Raw genomic sequence first — 22,267 nt, forward strand, 5'->3', positions numbered from 1 at the left:
TTTTTTTACATTTTTTTATTTTTCTTTGCTGTCCATAGGCCATTTTTGGGTCTCGACCCACCAGTTGAGAACTGCTGATGTACTCCTTTCTGTTGTTTTCTGAACAACATTACATGCAAAAATATAACTTTATAGGTTTTTTACAATCACTGGGATTTTGTTGTTTGTAGGTATTGCTTTCCATTCGGTCGCCCTGAGGGAGCATTGAAAGCCACTCTGTCTTTGCTGGAGAGGTAATGACAACATTGCTTATATTGATTCAGAGTAACAGCAATAGAAGGAAAACAGAAGCAATTGGTGGTATTTTGTTCAGTACCGCCTGTCTCTGTTTACTAGTTCTTCCATGCATCATTATTTAAAATTTAAAAAAAAAGGTGAAAAAGAATGACTCACTCATACCAGGACAACAAAATGTATGTCACTAAAATTTGGATTTATGCTGTTTCACAGGTGCTTATGAAGGACATTGTGACCCCAGTCCCACAAGAGGATGTCAAGGCTGTCATACGTAAATGCTTAGAGCAAGCGGCTCAAATTAACTACCAGCGCATCACTGACTACGCCAGAGTGGAAGGTGACTTGCATTGCCCTGTTCTTTCACAGCATCATAATTTTAAAGCACTTAACCATGCTATGATTTCTTTTTATGATTTTCATTTTTTATTCCTTTTTTTTATCCATTTGAATCAATTTATTGCATAAACGGTGGTCTATTTTTGAATAATGAGCTTTTCTTTCACAGCATCATGATTTTAAAGCACTTAACTATTGTTATGATATTTTTTTTTTATATATGATATTTTATTTTTTACTCTCTTTTTTATCTATTTGAGTCAATATAATGCATAAACTGTGGTCTATATTTGAATATGGTGCTTTGAGTAAATAATCTGTTCTGTTTTTAGTTTGTGAGAGAAAAGAAATTTAGGTTTGGGTACCTTAAGCCTTTTTAAACTGAAGATGAATTTTGTTTGGTTGCAAGTGAATGTATACGTTTGCTTTTTGTTTAAATTAAATTAAATTAAATTAAATTAAATTAAATTAAATTAAATTTATTTTTAATTTAATAATTTAATAATTTACTATTTTATTTCATTTCACTATTGAATTGCACAGCAGCTGTCTTCTTTGGAATAATATACTTTTTTTATTCTAAGGCAATTACTGCTTTTGTTTCTCTTTCTTTTCAAGAAAAGTTTAAATGTACTCTTGTCTATTCTCCTTTTGTGGACTTGTGTGTAAAAATGCATTCAAATCCACACAAAGAAGAGCTTCTTACCATTTCCTATCTACTGCGATAATATAGGCTATTGGACATTTTTCAGATGCTCTCCACACATTCTCTTTTCTATTATTATGGCTCAGATCGGGATGATAAATGACATCAGGGTAGAGAAATGGTTATGGAGGAGGAAAAGGAACAAGGAAACTGAGTCAGAGAGGGATGCAGGAATGGGGACGGATCTTGAGGCGAAATAAATTAAGTATGTGGGAAGGAGCGGTAGAAGGGAGGAAGAGCCCATTAGAGGAAAACAGGTTGAGGGAAAGAGGAGTGAGATGAAGAGGGAAGCATTCATGAAACAATGCCAGGTTGGGCAACAACCGTGAAAGAGGATTACCAAGAAGCAAAATATGGGCAATAAGGAGGTGTCTGTTTGAAGAGGAGCAGAAGGCGTCGTGGGTTGGTTTTGAGGAGGATGTTTGTGTTTAGATGTTTGAAATTGTCTGTGTCAAAGAATGAATACCCTCTACTTCATAAAATCCTTGATTCTGTCGATGATTTCGAACAGAGTGTCCAACCACAAATGGCTGACAGTCTTATAGAACACAGTATCAGTGCCTTGGCTTCTTGTTCCCTCGTAATACAACAACTCACCCAAATATGATTCTGTCATCAGTTCCTCAGATTTGTTGTTTGAAATACATATTGTTTTCGCTTCTTTAGTGGAACACAATGAAGATATTTTGCAGACTAAGCAGCTCTTTTCCATACAACAAAATTGTCTGGCTGCTCTGAAAAGGTTTGAAAAGTGCAAAAACACTTGCAAAAAAAATGTGCATACAAATCTGTCAGTGTAATGTCAATTAAATCCATAGAGGAAAGAAAATAGCTGTATGTGTTTCAAATAACATAATTTTCAGTTTTGGGTGAAAAATACACTACAGTTCATAAGTCTGGGGTCTCTGTAATATTGTGAAATGCTGTTACAATTTAAAATAACTCTTATTTTAATATATTTTACTATTTATTTATTCAGTAATAATAAAATACAATTTATTTAGTAATTTATTCCTGTAATGGTAAAGCTGACCTCTGTGTCACATGGTCCTCAGAAATCATTTTAAAATGCTGATTTGGATATTACTGTTAAAACAGTATTTTTGTAGAGGTTTGAAGGAACAAATATATGAGAAATAAAAAAAGCTGACACTTTTGATCAATTTAATGCATTCTTGCTAAATAAAAGCATATATTTCTATTAAAGGAAAAAACAAACAAACGACTAACTGGCCCCAAACTTTTGAACAGTAGTGCACCTTTACAAGTTTTCCACTTCCACTTTGTTCCTCATTTTTTCTGTCTCTAAGTAAGAATTTAAGGGTGATTGTGGTTTAAGGGTTTTAACCATCAAATCATGTTGTATTATCCAAACTTTTTCAAAAGCTGATTTCTTGATGAGAAGCTCCCTTAACACAAGACATCCCTTCACCATAGTCAACCCTTGACCCCCTTTCCTCTGACCCCAAACTCTTGCATGCCGAAATCCTCTTTTTCTTTAGGAAAAAAGAGGGAAATGTATGATCATCCTGTCTACTCCTTGGCTACACAAGTGATGGATTTAACCATCCGTGAGTAACAACTCCTCACCCCTCATCCTTTACCTCTTTTTCATCAACTCAATCACATCCTTTTTGGAACTTTTCTGTTTGGCCATTTTCACACAGACGACAGACACTGAGTAGAGTAACGTTCCGATTCCAACTCCTTTGGCAGAGATTTCCATCTGTTTGTAATACGACATGACTGATGCATCCGTTCAGCTTCCTCTTGTTCGTTTTTGGTTGAAGCTCATGTTTGTGACTTGAATGCATTTTTACTTTGCTCGCTATTTTACTTTGTCTGAGTGTATATCGTTACTGTGGTGTGGTAGGTGGTTTCACTGGGGGGTTCCAGACACATCAACAGGTGACTGAGCTTCTGGGAGAGCAGGAGTTAGCACACGTGTACGAGCTATGACTTATGTGTTCCAACATCACAAGTCTGTCTTGTTCGTGATTTACTACAACTGTGTTCGATTTGTCATGCGACCGAACAATGGCTATTGTCTCTTTGTTCAGTATGTCGTTTAGTTGCTACTTTGCTATGTGTTTTTGTTCTTTCGTTCCAGGTAAATATCGACATGTGTGTTTGTTTGCCATAGTTTTTTTTTATTATTCTATATCAAATAAACAATAATTCTTTGGAGAGCGACCAAGAATGAAATTACCAGGGATGCTGCACCAGCTTTGGGCTAAATCGTGCCACCTTGAGGAATAATTCTTTTTCCTCCTCCAGTTCTCCCTTCTCTTTCTCCCTTATTTCTCCCTCTCCTTATGTTGCTCTGACTCGCTTTTTCTTTCTTTCTCTCTTTCTCTCTCTCTCTCATCTCTCTGAAGTTGAGAAAACTCTAAAGGATCAGAAGGATCCAGGTGAAGCTATGTTTGACGTCATCCCCTGTCCCCTTCAACACATCCTGGCACATGACACAATTACGAGGACAATTTCTTTAGTCTGAAAGTTCTGTACACACCACGGCACAAGGATCTTCCTTGTGATACTTTTTTGTGGAGATAGTATTCTTCTATGAAAATATACACAAAATTTGGATAAAAACTTATTTTGTGTTATATTATGACTTTAGAAATAGAAACTGAACATTTTAGCACTGAATAGTCTGCCTAATTGTGCTGTATTATGCAGACTTATAAGAAGTAATACTATCTTTCACAAATATTTCAGTGGCAGTCTTTTCAATGTGTTAAAATGTTAGGGTAGAATGATTGCAAATGTTTCACGCTGGGAATCAGATTGTAACTGAAGAATATCTGAATCCTGACATCCATCGATTTTCTAAACAAGTAGTCCTCAACTGGTTTTGCTGCAAATTGTTTCGTGTCACAACCCACCGGTTGAGAACCACCTCTCTAAATCTTCATTAGTTTAAGAGATGTTTTGCGCTTTAATTCCCAGTCCTGGTCTTAGAAACTCGACATGACCAGAACATTTTAGACACATTGAAAATAGATAAAGTATGAAATTTGGATAATGATAATTGTAGATTATCATTAAATCCATTGTCATTACTTTATCATGTTGTGTTGATGACATCATGGCCTTAGGAAGAGTTAGAATGAGTTTCTATCAGATATTAATGGTTCACAATGTAGTAAATTTGAGTATGGTGCCCCACAACCCCATTAATAACCCATGAATTTAACAGACCGATAAACCAATGGCATAAATGGCATTTCACAATCTAGACACCAAGATTAAAGAGTCAGATGAAATGATAAATAAGTAATGTCCTTCATGACTGAAGTAGCATTTCAGTCAATAAATTAAAGATTTTCTTTTCTCCTTTAGTGGAGACCTCAGCATTGCTGAGTTGGTCGGTATTTTATTTTATTTTATTTATTTATTTATTTATTTATTTTAAATTTCTGTCTTATTCATTTCATCTTGTTCCGACAAAAGTTAATTATGTGTTAAACCAGAAACTCTATTGTGTGTCCGGATGTCCTCATTTCATCGAAGTGTTGCATATGTCTGACAATCTGGTCTGCTTTTTCTCTCATGTGTTGGCCTTAAGACAGCATTAAGAAGTTCTACAAATTATTAGTAATTTGCCTAGATACATAAAAATGCAGTATTAGTTTTTACAGTGGGGTCCAAACGTCTGTGTCCACATTAAACATCTAGAATTTTAACCTATATAGTTGAAATTTTTAGGTTTTAGGAAAGGTAATGATGTAAATATGTCATTATAAAGATTCTGAATTTATTCTTCTTAGCATACACTGATGCACAAGGTACCCTTTGAAACATTCTCAAATCATGATGGAGAACATGATCATGAGGTTTTATACAAGTAGTCATGCAGCTCAAGAGAAAAATATATAAAAAAAAAAAAAAAAAAGCAAATTAATACCACTTGTGGTCTCAGACTTTTGAACCCCAGTTTAGTTGCAAGCTTGCTAAACTTTTTTTTTTTTTTTGCTTCAGAGATTGCCAAAAATGATTTTGGTCCATTATTTTCTCTGACATCAGTTAGGCATCTTTTCTTGAAGTGTTATGAGTGTCATCAACAGTGTTGTCATTTCTGCATGCTCAATTAGGTATTTGTGACCTTAGCTTCTTCAGATTGCATTGTAGTGCTCATGACATCAGAGATTAAAAGAATAGATATATTAATCAAATGCTGTAATATTAACCATCCCTCTTCTCCCCACCATTCTGCTCCAGAGAATGTAGCTAACCTAGCTACACCTGCTAAAAAACTGGAGCATGTCATCCGCCTGGCAGAGTTAGTCATTGAGGTTCTACATCAGAACCAGGACCATCACGCCGAGGTGAGTCTGGACTCTTTCCCTCTCTTTCTCCCACGTTCACTCTCTTTTTTTCTTTAGTTCAAAATAGGGCTGATTTAAAGGCCAATGGCTCCTCTCTAAAAAGCAGCTTTGGAGTTTGCACAATGCAATTTGTTTTAGTGGAAATTAGTCAAACAGCAAAAGTTCACTCTCCTGTGAGATCCAGGTCTCTAAACCACTTTCCCTGGATCTATAATCTAAAGAAAGCCTCAGAATACAGATGTGTTCTGAATGTTAGACAGATTCCTTTGGAATGGCTAAAACTAAACAGAACTGAAGATGCATTATGAATAGAGAGCTAAACATGGGTTTCAGATGTAATTATAAGAATATGTCAGCATTTACTACACCAAGAACAAATGCATAATTGGCTTTATTCCGTGGTGCAGTTTAAAGTATTAGGTAATCCATGGTCTTCCTGAGATTTATAGATTTACTGTATCTTTCTGAATATGCTTAACAGGCTGCGGTCACAAGTACAGGAGACCAGTCGGTACAGTATCATGTTTCTTTTTTTCCTAAGTTGTCATCACATAGTGTACCTTTTCCCTCAAGCATGTCGATTCACGCAGTTAAGGGCTTTTCTGTTATGTCTGGGTGGAATGGGGCAAGACGATGCTTAAAGAACGTAATGAAATTAAGATTGAAAGAGTTGGTCTCTTTATTTATGGAAAGTATCTACCTCCTCACACTGATTCACAAATGAGCAAAATATTTTAGTTTTAACTCCAAGACATTATCGTATAAACATCTGTAGATCATACTTTGTAAAACTATAATATGGAAAGCCATTTAAACCGAAGTAATTGCAACTTTATAACTTCCATTTGAAGTAAATCTTACTTTTTATCCAAACGTTTTGGGAAAAATTGTTTGTAATCAACATTTTGTGCATACATTAACACTTTGCACATACATCACCTTCTACGTGTTCATATTTTTCCTCACCATTCACTCCATGGTGATGTTGCAGGGAAAAGAGGTATGTGGTCAAATGAATGCAGTGAAAAAAAAGCCCCTTACTGGCTTGTGCATGAGCTATGAAGGGTTCCCTTCCCTTGTAATGTCCCGATCCTCACAAAGTGAGGGAATGTTTTGCTGCATCTGACATGGGTTCGTCTTAATTCCTCAGCATTGTGCCCGTCAAGTCTCCCTTCAAACTTGTAAGGCTTGTGTCCCCGACTGGCAAGGTCAATGCTCAATGATTCCTTTGCTTCCAGGGGAATGTTTACATTTACCCACCCCCCACGCTAGTTGTGTCACCCTAACTTTTCCCAATTAGTGTTCCCTACTGCTAGTGTACTTGGACTTCACAATTCCTTAAAAGGACCAAACCAATGTCATAACATTGCCCTCTTCCCAGGGCCGCTCTTGCTTATTTAAATTACAATATGATTTTTGTATTCAGTCAAGAAGGTTTTAATGTTAACTCCTACCCAGCGCTCATAGATTAGCAAGAAAGGCCTTGGGGAAGGATTCATGGGCTGCTTGGATTTGGCGTCTCTTATCGCTCTCTACCCCACGTTCTACTTGTCTGTCTGGTTAAGCTCAGCCGTATGCATTGCCCTGCTACACTAGCAAATGCTATATTTGTTGGTCCCAACGTTATGACCAGTGTAGGTTTTCAAGTGTTATTTGTGAAGCCTGCAGGTAAGTTCTGTGGTAAGTCTGGTCTTAGAGCTTGCTGTCCCTAGGTAGCAGAACGGATTTGGGGGAAATATTTTGGGGCTCTTTGAAGCTGTGGGTTTAAAGGGGTAAAAAAGAGCATGCAACCAAAGGGAAGGATTAAGCCTCTTAAAAAGGCTGATCAGTTCCCTGAATGGGTTTATCACTGGTCGGTTGTTTTAATTAGAAGAAAAGTGTTTCATGCCAAGACTGCAAGCAAGCCTGATTGATCTAAGAAACTCCTGCTCAATATCCCACTACAGGCTCAAAATTTATGGTCACTTTGAGAGATTAAAGAAGAAATATTCAGGCAAATCATATGCATTGCCAAGTAAAGAAGTCTGCTGCTTGCTTGCAGTCTTTGGTGTATTAGGGGCGGCAATGTTGCATGATCGCAAGACACATCCCCATCCCAAAGGTAGGGATGCAGTGATGTGAACGGTTGAACTACATCTTCCATTTGGAGGGCAAAAGCATGCAGGGATTTCTACCTCACTTGCATGAGAACTGCACCTCCTCTGGCATCTTGACTCCACTGAGAATTAACCTGATACAGGAAAAATTACATCTGGTCACAAATATGCACACATTTGCAACACAAGATTAAAGGTGTATTGTAATTTTTTTTACAACTTGAATGTCAGGCCCTCTTATTAAAGGAGTTTTAGATTTTCTCTTATTTGGATTAATGTGTTTCTTTCGAGGGCCTCAATTCCTAAGATAAGCAACCTTTTATAGAAGATTCATAAATTTCTTTTTATGGTGAAATGTTTTTCCTCAATATTTAGACTTTGTTTTGGATGATATAATTATATATCTATATATATAGCAGAATTTTCTGTGTTGCAAATTTATAAATTGTCTAATGTTTTAAGTCCATAATGGCTTAACTGATCACCATTAACCTTGTAAACTGGTTACTTGAAAGCCTTATCTATTTGATTAATTAATGTAATAACTTCTATCACTGAGGCAAAATATGAACCATTCATATCAAAAACTTCTCTTCATTTGAACTCTTACTAATCAAATGAAGAACCATTACTTTGAAAGCAGATATACAAAGTGAATATGTGAATCACATATGGCAGACATTTAACCAGCTTACAATCTTTTTCTTCCTGAGATTACCCAATAATTTTGTCATTTTTCTAACTCTCTACTTCTTTTCATTCTTTTTACCTTTCCTGGACTATGAAGGCCTTTGCATGGTGGTCAGACCTGATGGTGGAGCACGCTGAGAACTTCCTTTCGCTCTATGGAGTTGATATGGATGCTGCTCTTGAGATCCAGTCTCCCGAGAGCTGGGACAGTTTCCCGCTCTTTCAGCTTCTAAACGATTTCCTCCGTACCGACTGTAAGCACTTCTCTCAACATTTGGTTAACAGTTCTGATAGTATTTTCATTTCTAATTAAGTGATCGTTGTGTTTTTACAGATCACCTGTGTAATGGAAAGTTCCACAAACATCTGCAGGATCTGTACGCCCCTCTTGTGGTGCGATATGTGGATCTTATGGAATCCTCCATTGCTCAGTCCATTCACACAGGATTTGAGCGGGAGTCATGGGAGCCTGTAAAGTAAGACACCAATTCCTGAACAGTGTGTGTGCGGTGACTGGGAGCCAGGGCCTTTCAGGACAAAAACATCACAAAAATATTTAAAAACAACTCGTGTATATACATTTTATGTCAGGTTGCAGGGACAGGCATATCATCTGTAAAACTATACAGCTAATTAAATGAAACTGTTTAACATCCATTTCGACTTCTCAGGTAAAGTCTGAAAAGCATTTGTTTACACCATTGTAAACAAAATAATTCTTTAAATAGCATGACCTCTTTAATCATGTCTTACGTGAAAAAGCTGTCAAACATCAAAAGAAGTTCACCAAGTTCACAATCTATCAGGATAGACTTTAGTCAGTGTCTTGCAGGTTTCCATTTTTTTGTGAACTAACCCTCATATTGTGCGCTTTAAACAGAATGCTTTTATGTCCTAATCAATTGTTCTGTCATGCTTGATTTTGGTTTGCATGTTGATTTTAATATTTTCATACCAGTTCCCAGCAGACAGATAACAATATTTAGATAACCTGCTATCTTTAGATAAGATACCGCCTACCCAAATATTCCAAGCCTAACAGAATATTCTTCTGTCAATTAATCGTATACCCCTTGAGAATTACAAGTCAGTATGATTTTCCTCATTTGTTTGTTGTCTGTTTGTATGTCTAAAACCCCACCACCGTCCTCAGATATTTCGAGCTGCTGTTTGTTCTTGCTGTGGAAAAATTCTGCTTTTACTTCCTTTTTATATAAGTGTGCTGTTGTCGATATTATTGACCACAAGTTTCTTTCTACTCAGGTCTTCTGTTTTAAATGTGCTGTAGATTCCCTCCCTACATTTAATGACCAGTTTTTATGTGTGTGCTCTTTATGTGTGAAGATGGTCTTTTCCATTTCTCAGTTTCTCTTTTTTGTACTGTATGTCTTACATTGCTTATTTGCAGCATTCCACACTGCCACTGTTATGGATTTTTGTTTCTTTTTGTCTGTTTCTGCAGGAGTTTAACAAGTAATCTGCCCAATGTGAATCTACCAAATGTGAACCTCCAAATTCCCAAAGTACCAAATCTTCCAGTGCCAGTAGCAGGACTATCTGTTAACCTTCCACAAATGCCTAGCTTTTCCACTCCGTCCTGGATGGCTGCTATATATGACTCTGAGTGTGTATTCAATGCATTTACCTGAGATCTGATGCATTCAAAAGTCTTCTTGGCATGAAAATGTTTGGGGTTAGTTAACTTACCGTTAAGTATCACTGAATTGCAAGATGTTTGCTAAACTTGCCAGTAATTAAAAGACATTTAAATGATGGCTATTGCAGACTTTCCATGTTCTTTGTATTGAATATAGAGTACCTACAGGGCAAGATGACTTGCCTCTAGAATCATTCTCATGTCAAGTAGCCTGCAAAGGGTTCCAGACAGACTCATGTGATCTGTTATTTGAAATGAGAACTGAAAAGCTCTTCATTTTCCTCAATGTGCATGCCATTGAGGGTAGACTGAGGTGGTGAGATCTGGATTGCAACCCAAACCTACAGCCAAGCCAATGCTTTGTATTCAAATATAATTCTATCATACAAACTAACAAGTAGATGGCCCTAAAGTTAACAAACATTGTATAATTCCATATTGTGGACTAAAACATTTTTCTTTTGTAAATTTTGCTGTAATTGAAAGTCCAAATCTCTTTATTTATTTTCTTCAATATTTAGTCATTTCAAAAGTTCATTTAGTGTGGTTTTTTTTTTATTTACCTGAATCTTGAGCAATTATATTGTAGTCAATATTTAGCTACTGTTTTGAATTCCTTCTATAAGTGCCTGCATGAATTATGCTGGGATATTAGGGTTTGTTGATATTAAAAACATCTGGTATAAGCATCAGAATGTCAATGGTAAGAAAAATGATTCTGGAGGATAGCTGAGACAAAAAAGGTGTCCTAAACATGAAGGAACATTGGGTTTGTTTTGTGTGAAAGTTACCAGTGGGTGTGGGTTGGTGCAACTCCTGCCTGGTCGTAGCTCTGTCATTGCGTTGGTAGCTGATGCTCTGAAGTAGATATTACTTCAGTGTAGCTGGCATCCAAGGCAGTAGAAACTAACACCCAAAGAGTTCAAACATCAGAGTGTGCTTTTTCAAAAAGAGTAGAAAACATCACATTTGCAATATACAATCACCGCATCATACTAATTTTTATTAGGAATTTAAAGTAGTAGTATTAGATTTTTGAACCTAACCAATTCCAAGACTGCAGCATAAAATATAATTCACTCTTATGTTTTAACTCTTTAACCCTGGCCCTTATGACACCTCTTTCTACTCAGGATGGCAGCGTCCTCAGAGTCGACTGCATGGTGTGTTTTGACCTCGGGAGTTCCTTTAGTCTCAGTAGGCATGGGTGATGAGAGAGAGCTTGATCTTTCTTCCATTTTGGTCACTGGACCTTGCCCTTTACCAACTTTAATATTCTGGTTTAAACATACAGTTCACCCAAAAGGTGTAAAATCATTTATTCACATTATGTTACTCCAAATCTACTGCAAAACATCTCCAAACTATTTTTTTGTCCATACAATGAAAGTCAATGTTTTGGACCCCATTGACTTTAATTTTATGGGCAAAAGTATTCCTTAAAATATCTTTGTGGTGTGTGTGTTCCTAGTAAAAGTTTGGAGTGATGTAAGGGTGAGTAAATGATACAGAATTTGCATTTATGCTGTATTATCCCTTTAAGAATCACATTGCACTTAGAGTCGTCTTTAACAATAAACATTAACTCTAAGAAAGCACTAATTCTCTGAATAGGTAACAGATGTCATTAAGAGCATTGGCTTCATATTAAAGCACCATCTTGCTTAGCATCTGTTAGTTTGCAAGCCTTCTCTCACCATGACATTCCCAGACCCTTTTCCTTTAGACCAAATTGACAGCAAAGTATGCATGAATTCAGGTCAGTCCTTTAAAGTTTAATAACCAAGCAACAATGCAAGGTTATTGATGTGTTTTTCAAACACACCTATCTTTTATTTTGCCATGCACTGATTGTGTGGTTACATTCCCTTTAAATTAAACATTCTAGTTCTGAGGGTCAAATTTTGGGAGCGCGGTTGGTGTATGGTTAAAATAAAGCAATTCTAAAGTCTTATATACTCTGCATTTTCCTTAATTCTTAAATATTTGGGACTTTTGACCTTTAACGTCTTACTATACCTGACAGCAATGGCTCTGGAACATCGGAAGATCTGTTCTGGAAGTTGGATGCCCTACAGACCTTCATCAGGGACCTACACTGGCCAGAAGAAGAGTTTGCTAAACATCTGGATAACCGTATGAAGCTCATGTCAAGTGACATGATTGAGACAAGCGTTAAACGGTAAAATAGTATCTCTAGTAACAAAACAATTGATGGCATACATGAAGATTTTAAAGTATATCTTTGAAGATGAATGAAATTTCATGCAAGATGACTCACACCCTTTGCTGGTCAACAGCACCAGGGCAGCGTTTGAATCTAAGCTGACCAAAAGCAGCCGTTCCACAGATTTCCGCATCCCACTGTCCTTATGCACCATGTTCAATGTGATGGTTGATGCCAAGGACCAGTCTGCTAAACTGTGTGCCATGGAAATGGGCCAGGAGGTAATTGGCAAAACTTCTGACTGTTGTGATAGACAAAAGCTTGGTCTATATTGGTACTTTCACATTATCCTCAGCAGTTCCAAAAACTTAATACATTTTCAAAGATTTAATAACATTATGCAAATGACTGTGAGAATACTTTCACAGAAATAGAAGTCAAGAATACATCGAGAAGATTATGGGAAAAAATAATAGCGTCTCCATTAATTACAATTTCATGTTGGACAATGAAATTTTTTATTTAATTTTTCAAGGATGCATGTTTTAATGGGTAAATAAATGTATTTTAATGGCATATAAGTGTGCATTTGGTTGTACAGGCACCTGCAACTTTATGTTCAATATGGATTTAGCCATGCTTTCTTTGTCTGTTTGGATTCATCTTTGGTTTAAACAGCTACGGCTAAGTTAATTGTTTTTAAATATATCCACTGTATAAGTTTGCCTGAGTATATAAATCTGTCTTTACCTTTTAGAAACAGTACCACTCTCAAATCGATGATCTCATTGAAGAGAGTGTAAAAGACATGATTTCCCTTTTGGTGGCAAAGGTATGTTTTGAGAAAATGGTAGACATCAAGTACTGTATCGGTATAACTCTTGTTGAATTATTTGTCTTTGAGTTATTGGTTTTGTGCCACCTGAACAGTTTGTGGCCATTCTGGAGAGCGTACTTGCCAAGATCTCCAGGTATGATGAAGGAACTCTCTTCTCCTCCTTCCTGTCCTTTACGGTAAGAATTTTTACCTATTTCCAATTCTTGCATGAAACTGTGAATTTTCAAAGGTGCACATTATTATGTAATTTGCTCATAATTGATGTATTTACTTATTTTAATATGACAAGCGTTACTGTACATTGAAAATTACTTTATACTGAAAAGGAAGGAAACTGCTTATTGCACAGGAGAGTGATATTTACATGGAAGCACTTGATTCAAACTTGTTATTCATTTCAGGTGAAAGCTGCATCAAAATATGTGGATGTCCCTGTGAGTATATGCAAATTCAAGCATTTTCTTTCTTATTCAAATCTGTTTCATACAAAACTAACATTTTCTGTTTCTGGGTTCTTTCTTCCACAGAAACCAGGAATGGATGTTGCGGATGGCTATGTGACCTTTGTCCGTCACTCTCAGGACATTCTGAGAGATAAGGTCAATGAGGAGGTGTATATAGAGAGATTATTTGATGTAAGTAAGATGCCGTAACCTCCGTGCCTAACAAAGGAGGGCCCATCCAAAATGTGGCAAAACAATGGGGCATATGAGGGATAAGTCACATTTTGAGTGTCGAAACCTGGAGATCTTACATCCAGACACATAAGGCCAATCATGACCTGAAGCTTTCAGTCAGCTCCCTAATGTCTCATTGCTGTGACTTCCTGTTCCAGCTCTCTGTGCTCTGGTGTTTCATTAGCCACGATGCATTGGACCTTTGTGCTCTGGTGTTGTGTTAGCTAACGTGCGTTGGACTATATGCTCAGCGGTTTCTTGTTTAAGAGGCAAAGTGTCACCAAGTGGATTATTTATAAGACAGTGCTCTCAAAGTAATCAACTTTATTTTGACCTGAAAAGTGCAACACAAAACTTTTTTAAATAGAAAAAAGAGGACAGATTTTACTAAATGCATTATAAAAAAAATTTAACATTCAAACCATCAAAGTAATTTAAGCTCATTGTATCACTTTTATATATTTTGCAACCCTACCACTTTTCATAAAATCCATTTTATTTTACCAACTGACATAGATATGAGAGCACTGTTCAATTTAGAAAAATAATCCTTTGTGATTGTGTGAACATGTGTCTTCGTTACACAATGGCATACATGTGTGTTTATATATTTTAATAAGAAAAATGTAACAGATGTGTGGACCAGTGGTTGTTTAGGATACAAGTACGTATGTGTGTGTGTGTGTGTGTGTGTGTGTGTGTGTGTGTGTGTGTGTGTGTGTGTGTGTATGTGAGGATTTGTCAGCGTTTTTATAATTTTTAATTTTCTATATTTAGTTTCCTGTATAAATATTAATGTGTGCGTGTGTGAGAAAATATTTAGTTGTGTCATACCATACTATAATAAGTTGTATGTATTACAGTATTGTGGAAAAAAGTGTGACTGCGTGTGTGTGTGAGAGCGAGTGTCTGTTTGTTAGGAAGTCTATTCCGTAAATTTTTGCAGCTTTACTTGCTTGTGTTTGGAACATTTGTGACACACACATCTTATGCATGGACCTGCCTTTATTTTATTTTATTTACAATTCAGTGCTTGTTATGTGCATCATATTTTTATTTCCACACTCAAAGACCCACAATGAATCTGGCATGATTGCTCCTGTTTTTGCTCTATAGTTTCAGTCTGTCCCTATTAAAATGTCTTCCCAAGAATTCTGTCCAAACTAATCAGCATCAGTGAAAAGCTCAGAGGAATGAAATCAAAAGCAATTATTAAAATTGTAAAATTTGCGAGGGCAGCTGCCATACAATGGCAATATACATTAATGAACAGCAGCTGGAAATATGCATGTTTCTGTTTGTAATGATTCCCTGTTTGTTACAACTGACTTTTTGATTGGACAGTTGCATCAAAGAGACTGAAATTGTGGAAATTTGTAAGGTTCACTGTGGTCTTTTTAGGTCAAAAGGCATATTCAGCTGAGGGCTGTACGTCAAAAACAATTAACAGGACTGATTAGTCATTTTTTCTTGTTAATTCAAGATTAGATATTTGATCAAACCACTAAACGAAAGTATTATATCTCAGCATGCAACTCGTCTCACTGCGTCTCGTTGAGGAACATTATTACTTTTCTAAATGCATAAAATAGAGTAAAAAAATCCCGTGGGATCTAAAGCTCTCCATTTTCCAAGCTGAATATCTCTTCCAGCATCGTGTACTGTCTGAACGGGGAACCGTGGCGATTTTGCTGTATTATGCAACTTGTTTTAGATTTTGGTTGCATGCGACTACATTTCTGTACGTCTGTTATGTCATTTTCATTACATTCTTCCTCTCTAAACACTTTGTACTCACGTTATCCTAACCCAAAGACAGCATCCGACTCATTCTGCATTCCTACTAGGACAAAGTGGAACTTATCTCTAAATGTCCTGCTGTTTGATCACATTCTGTCGAGTGGCATGAGTTCTAATCAAATAATCTTCCTGTGTACATCTTCTAGCATGACCCACCTCCTAAAAATCCCACCTCATACGTGCACACACACACACACACACACACACACACACACAGCTCTCTGCCCTGTACACTCACCTGCACTTTCTGCATGCACTGCACGCTCCGACCGGCCACCTCTTTGAAGTGGACAGATGTAAAGAGAAATTGCAGATTGAACCATCAGATGACCTTAATGCAGCAAGAAATCTGATTTATTTCACATAATCACATATCAAGTAATAAGAAATTATATGCGTAATATAATTATATATACATATAAAAGGATTGGCGAAATGGTAAAGGCTATTTGTAGCTCTTGAGAACTGATAATAGCCCACTTCAAAACTCTTCTGATTGATTTGTGCACATAGGATACAGCACTTCCTCTTCTATATGATAATTTACATCATTCATTGAGCCACACATGTGCTGTTCTCTTTGAACTACAAGCATTTAGGTGATTCTGGATGTGCATGAATATGAGATTTTCATAATGTAGATATGGTTTAAGATAACAGTACAACACTCCTTTGCCTGCCGTATTCTTACGTTTTATGAGTTTGTTTCTGAAAATTTCTGATTGTGACTGCACAAATTTTGTTTGCATCTTGGGTTCTTTAGAGTATGCTTTTGGGTTCAGTGGTGCTTTTCAAACCTTCTGGCTCACAGTCATCCACGCACAAGTGCTGTTTTATAACATTCAGCATGATTAATGGTGAAGGGGCAGGGGGAAGCATTGAATATAAACTGTTCGGTTTTTGAAAAATCAAAAAAAAAATATTAGAATAGGGTTTTGTTCAAGCTTATTGCAGATAACCAGATTTGTATTAAGTCGTTACAGGCTAAGCTGTAAATGTATGGCATATTAAGTGTTTGTTTTAAAAATTATGCAATTTCCTAATGCATGATTTGTTTTTTTCAGATGGTCATACTTCTGGCTCTTGAATTAATTTTTGTCTGACTAACCTTGGTTTTAAGTGAGGGTGTGATTGTGTAAATGTTGGTATCAGTTGTGTGTATGAATATGGATGTTGTGGGTTTACTTGAGCGTGGCTGTTACTGTACGTTTGGATGTATGTCTACACATGCTGGTCTCTTGCATGCGTTTGTTTGTCTGTCTGTGTTTTGCTGGAGAATGCTGTGTTTTTGTGCTTTGCAGCAATGGTATACAGCCACTATGAATCTGCTGGCGACCTGGCTGACTGACCGCATGGACCAACAGCTTCATGTCTATCAACTCAAAATCCTCATCAGGATTGTAAAGGTATTTCTTTCTAACTTACATGGGTCCAGTGATTATGCTTAAGCTCTGAAGCTGTAGTGGTATGATTGTAGTTTAGGTAAAACAAATATTTGTTCTTTATTAATTTAATTTTTAAGTTTCTTTAATTTTTTAGTGTTGGTATGTTGGGTATTTGCTGTTATATGTAAATTAGATATTAAATTAAATAGATATTAAAAAAAGAAGAAAAAAAGACAAATTAAAAGATAATTAATATATAATACATTAATACATATACATTTAAAATGTCAAGTAATGTTTCAAGTAATGTTTTTTTCATCAAAGAATCTTGAAAAAATGTATCACAGTTTCTACAAAAGTATTAAGCACAAAAACTGACATTAACATTAATAATTGGAGAAGCATTATGAATAATTGGAGCACTAAATAAGCATATAAAAACGATTTCCGATGGACTATGTTACACTAAAGACTGGATAGCTGCTGAAAATTAATTCTTTGCAAAAATTTAATTTTTCTATTCTATTCTAGTCTTGCTATTCTTTCTAGTATGGCTTGATACACAGATATTTAGATTTAACATTCAGGAGTAAAGAATTCTGACAGTGTGTATAACGGCTGTTGATATCTCCATTCTTGTAGAAGAAATACCGAGATTTTAGGCTGCAGGGCGTTCTCGACTCTACACTGAACAGCAAGGCGTACGATACGGTACGGAACCGGCTGACCCTGGAGGAAGCCACTGCCTCTGTCAGAGAGGGGGGCATGCAGGGCATCTCGATGAAAGACAGCGATGAGGAAGATGAGGAGGATGATTAGAGCATCGAGCCCTCCGATGCCACCCACCACCCTGAACCCTACCCGTCTATCCAACCCTACCCTACCCCAACAATTTAAACTTAGCCTGATAATGTAAGATGCATGTATCAACTCTGATTACCCAGTTAGCCACTCTAGGATCTCCCCCCATCAGCTCGAATTGCCCACAAATGAAGCTAAAAAAAACAATAAAAATCAAAGAATTGTACTAAAGAGTAAAAAGAACGTTGCAAAGACCATGATTGGCAATTTTAGCTGTGTCATAACATAATAAAGAACAACAAACTAGCACCAATTTTTCAACTCATTTATTTGAGGAATTTGTTTCTATGTGTTCCTAAGCAATATGGAGTACCATTTGTTTGATAATGTCGAGTGAGATTATTAGGTGTGTCCCTGTCCAATGCGATAACATATATGGCGCTTCTTTGACGTACTCTTACATACATTAATGGTACATTGTTGTGAAGATGAGTGTATGGACCCTTTTCTTTGTCTTGTCTGTTTTTAAAGTGGATGCCAACTGCTTCAAAACTAAAAATGAACCTCTGCATTTAAGTTCAAAACTGTTAACTGTAAATGTCTTCTGTGTCTGCACACTTCCATTGTATTTTTTTCCTTATTTGTGTCGAGGCTCTGTGGCCCTATGTCGCAAATATCCAACTAGGCATTGTCTCACAGGCATCTCAAAATGAAAATGAATTGGTATTCTAGAAATGCAATATCGCCATACCTCCATTTTGATATCTCATTGGAGATGTCTTTTAATTAGATGTCAGAAATGACAAAGAAAAATGGCTATATTTTTGGTTCAGTTTCACTTTTACAGAGGATCTCTCTCTATCTCTCTTTTTTAAGTTTGTATGTCCAATTAAAGTCATTCTCTTTATGTTAGTAGATCTGTTGAAACTGCTATGTGCCATTTTTGGGGTCTCACTATTGTTTTTGTATATATGATGCTGTACATTGCATTCTGAGCCATTGCTGCATGCCTGTGGGATCCACCCTCTCCAAAAGCTTTTTTTGTTTTTCTGTGTCAATTAGCTGGTGGATTCATTCTTGCGTTTGCCTTATCAAAGCCAACAGTTGTAATATGCAAGAGCTGTGGCCTCTCAATAAAGATAACATGATGTACTAATATGGGCTACCTGTAGATTTTGTTTCTTTGACTTTGTTTTATAATGTGCATTAACTGACCCCTATCTTTTCTTCTTTTTTTTTTTTTTCATAGGCGTTGCGTAGCTTTAGACTTTTATTTTGACGTTTTTCATCTTGACGTTTAACCTAGTTGGCTTCACGTTCGCGCAGACCAGCTTCATTTCGCCCAATAAAAAGCACAATAGTCTTTTAATTTACCTGATTTCGCAAAATTAAAATGCCTGTCCCACCTGGATCCATAATCGTGTCAGACTGGCACCGCTGTCCAGACAGCAGGGAGTTTTTCAGCAGGATACTGCATAAGAAGAAACGGCGAAAGTTTGGTAAGGGTGATCACCATGGATACAGCAGTTAGGCATCATGTTTTTTTACCTTGCTGGTCAGTTATTTCTTGTTATGTTTAATAAAAGAACAGCAAAATAATATGTGTTACCGCCAACATAAAAAATGGCAAGTGATATTTTTATGTATCTTGAGTGGTTTTTATGTAACTTACTGTGAAGGGCTCTTGGAAGCGCCAATGATGCCTCCTCAAATGAACGTGGATATCGTTCGCTACAAGGTCTTTATCTCAGGGAAAACTGGAGTCGGGAAAAGCGCTCTTGCTGCCCGTCTCGCTGGCCTCGAGCTCCCCAAAATGCACTATGAGACCACAGGTAAACCACACATTTAAAATAAATTAAGTGTAATTTTATTGTTTAAAAAAAACGACAATTTTGATGAATACGTTTTAAAAACATTCGAGAGATGAAGACTCAAGTCCGTGGCAAGGGGCGGGTCGCCCTCACATAACACTATTATAAAGCACATTTACTTGTAGAATGATCGTTATTAATAATAGATAACGAGAAATATTATATATTTTAATATTTCAATGTATACAATAGTATTAGTAACAGCTTTATAATTCATTCTTCCACACAGATGTACATATCCTTCACTATATGTCGCCGTATTTATTTATAATCAATGATAAAAAATAATAATAGTAAAAACATCAGTGGTAATAGAGCTGTGATTCTTGCAGGCATAGAGACAACGGTGGTCTTCTGGCCTGCAAGACTAAAGGAGAGTGGCCGAGTGTTGTTTTTCCGCTTTGAGCTTTGGGATTGTGGAGAAAGTGCAATACGGAGATTTGACCACATGTTACCGGTGAGCATCTCCTCATATTATAGAGATACTTAAACTCCCAGGAATAGTACAGCCCAAAAACATCATTTACTCACCCTCATGTTGTTCCAAACCTAATTCATTTCTTCTCTTCCGTGGAACATGAAGTAAGATATTTTGAAAAAACTTGGTAACAGGTGACTTCTATAACATGAGCCAAATACTCTTGAAATCAATGGGCACTAGCAGTGCCTTTTGTTAACATAATTCTTTAAAACATTTCAACATCATTTCTTTCTTTGCACAGAATAAATAAACTGATACGGGTTTGGAACAACTTGAGGATGGTTACGTTTTCATTTGCGTGTGAACTGTCCATTTAATCCACGATTTCTGTTTCACTTTATCATTTTAAAGTATGACGTTTAATGGTGTCATTTTTCCCTCAGTCCTGTAAGGAACAAGTGGACGCCATCCTTTTCCTTTTCTCCTTCACTGACCGTGGCTCCTTTGATGATCTTTCAAATCAGATATCACGGATCACAGAACCTTCAGATCGAGTGGTCAAATTGGTCGTCGGCACCAAGTATCTTTTACCAGAGATTATATTTGACAGTGACGTTCAAATGTATGTTATTATGCGTTAACCTGAAATAACATTTCACACTTAAATGTATTTACTTAGTTAATTTGATTGAAAATGAACAAAAATATAAAAATAGCATGAATATGTGAAATGATATATGAAAATATAAAATAACAACATTCAAAATATTACACTGCTGATGCAACAGCATAACGTTGTATTGCCGCGTGACATTGTTATGACTCTTAACAGCGCAGATTTGACTTATTTATGCACACAGACGTGACAGAGAGCGACGTAACACATTATCAAGAGGTTTGGAGTCATCCGGTCTTCCGAGTGGGAGGTGACGTGAGTGCGGGGCTTGCTGAAGTAGCACCCCTCCTGAATGCCCTCGCGGAAAACCTGTGGCACCAGGACTGTGTGACCGCTTCATCTGTGTCCATCTCCACACAGGCTGCTCTCAGAGGAACAGACTCAGAGATCATTGTATAGCTTTTGCGTGTATTGTGATTCAATCTCACATGAATTTGACGTTCATGGATGGAATATGCTGCTATGGAAACACTCTGAATACCACTTACTGTTTTTTGTATCTATATGCCTATAATTTTATTAGTCATTTCAGTCAGTGACAAATATGAGTCGGGAAATGGTGAACAAAAATATTAAAATGTCATGAAATTGGTTTGCTTGTCGTTTCAAGACAGTCGCAACAACAATGAAAAATAAACAGACTTACGTGCATATATTCATGAACCTCAGATTATAATTTGTTTTTGTTTAATAACCCAATTGATTTTATACAGCAAGACAAAGAAGGAAACATTACGGTTTCTAAAATGCTCAATACATCCAACCATTAGGTTTTCACTTTTAACGAATCCACGATTGGCAACCATTTTCCTGTGTGCTTTTGAGCTTTAATGCTCAATAAGCCACCTTTCTCTAGAGAAGATGTGACTGACATTGGATCCACGTCAGCCGGGAACTGACACTTCTGACAAATGGTGTCCACAATTGTGCCATCTGATGCCAACTGATTCATCAGTGAGGAAGAATGGAATGTAAATCAAAAAGAACTTCAGAACCCAAAAGTATATTAACGGGTATGATAATGTGTAAAATCACTAACAAACATTTTTTTAAAGAAAATACATTCGAAAGAAAACTTGCTGTTAGAGTTTTTGAGATTTTGCTTACCTTTTCTGCGCAGACTTGTATTGAATTATTAGTGGAGGTTACAATAACTTCTTCTGGTGCAAAATCGCTTACATTCACTGTGAAGATATACATATCTCCGACTGTCCACATTTCCCCCTTTGAAAAACGGATGTTCATTGTTAGTGTTCATTGTGTTAGAACAGATTAAAGTCTACAACGATATACAACTCACCTTTGAATCAGTGCTTGCCATTGTAGACGTATTTGGTTATAAAGGAAACAAAGATAAGTGCACTTAATCCAGCTGTTTAATTCACTGGGGAAAAAAAGTCTGCTTTGTAATTGGTGAGTTTTGCAATGCTTACTTTTATACCAGTGACTGCTTCTGGGGTTTTGGGTGAGGCTAGTATGATGTCAATGTGCAGAATGTATCGTATATGAGAGAGAACAGATTCATCTTGTTGGATGTTAATAACATCCTCTGTCTCGTCGGCCCTGCATTTATTTGAA

At 36.6% G+C, this 22,267-nt stretch overlaps 1 protein-coding gene across 2 annotated transcripts; it reads left to right on the top strand.

The window, feature by feature from the left end:
• The first annotated feature begins 18,976 nt into the window (after positions 1 to 18,976).
• Positions 18,977 to 21,352, top strand: cplane2 (ciliogenesis and planar polarity effector 2). Of its 2 annotated transcripts, none has more exons than XM_043242449.1 (5): positions 18,977 to 19,220; positions 19,401 to 19,553; positions 19,925 to 20,049; positions 20,457 to 20,593; positions 20,851 to 21,352. In XM_043242449.1, exons 1-5 carry the CDS (start codon positions 19,115 to 19,117, stop codon positions 21,086 to 21,088), a joined length of 759 nt encoding a protein of 252 aa, XP_043098384.1. In that variant the 5' UTR covers positions 18,977 to 19,114; the 3' UTR covers positions 21,089 to 21,352. The 2 variants fall into 2 exon arrangements, with proteins under 2 accessions (XP_043098384.1, XP_043098385.1); XM_043242450.1 differs by having other exon boundaries at positions 20,457 to 20,635; positions 20,874 to 21,074.
• Positions 21,353 to 22,267: the final 915 nt, after the last annotated feature.

The sequence above is a fragment of the Puntigrus tetrazona genome, chromosome 6 (assembly GCF_018831695.1).
Source record: "Puntigrus tetrazona isolate hp1 chromosome 6, ASM1883169v1, whole genome shotgun sequence".
Lineage (NCBI taxonomy): Eukaryota > Metazoa > Chordata > Actinopteri > Cypriniformes > Cyprinidae > Puntigrus > Puntigrus tetrazona.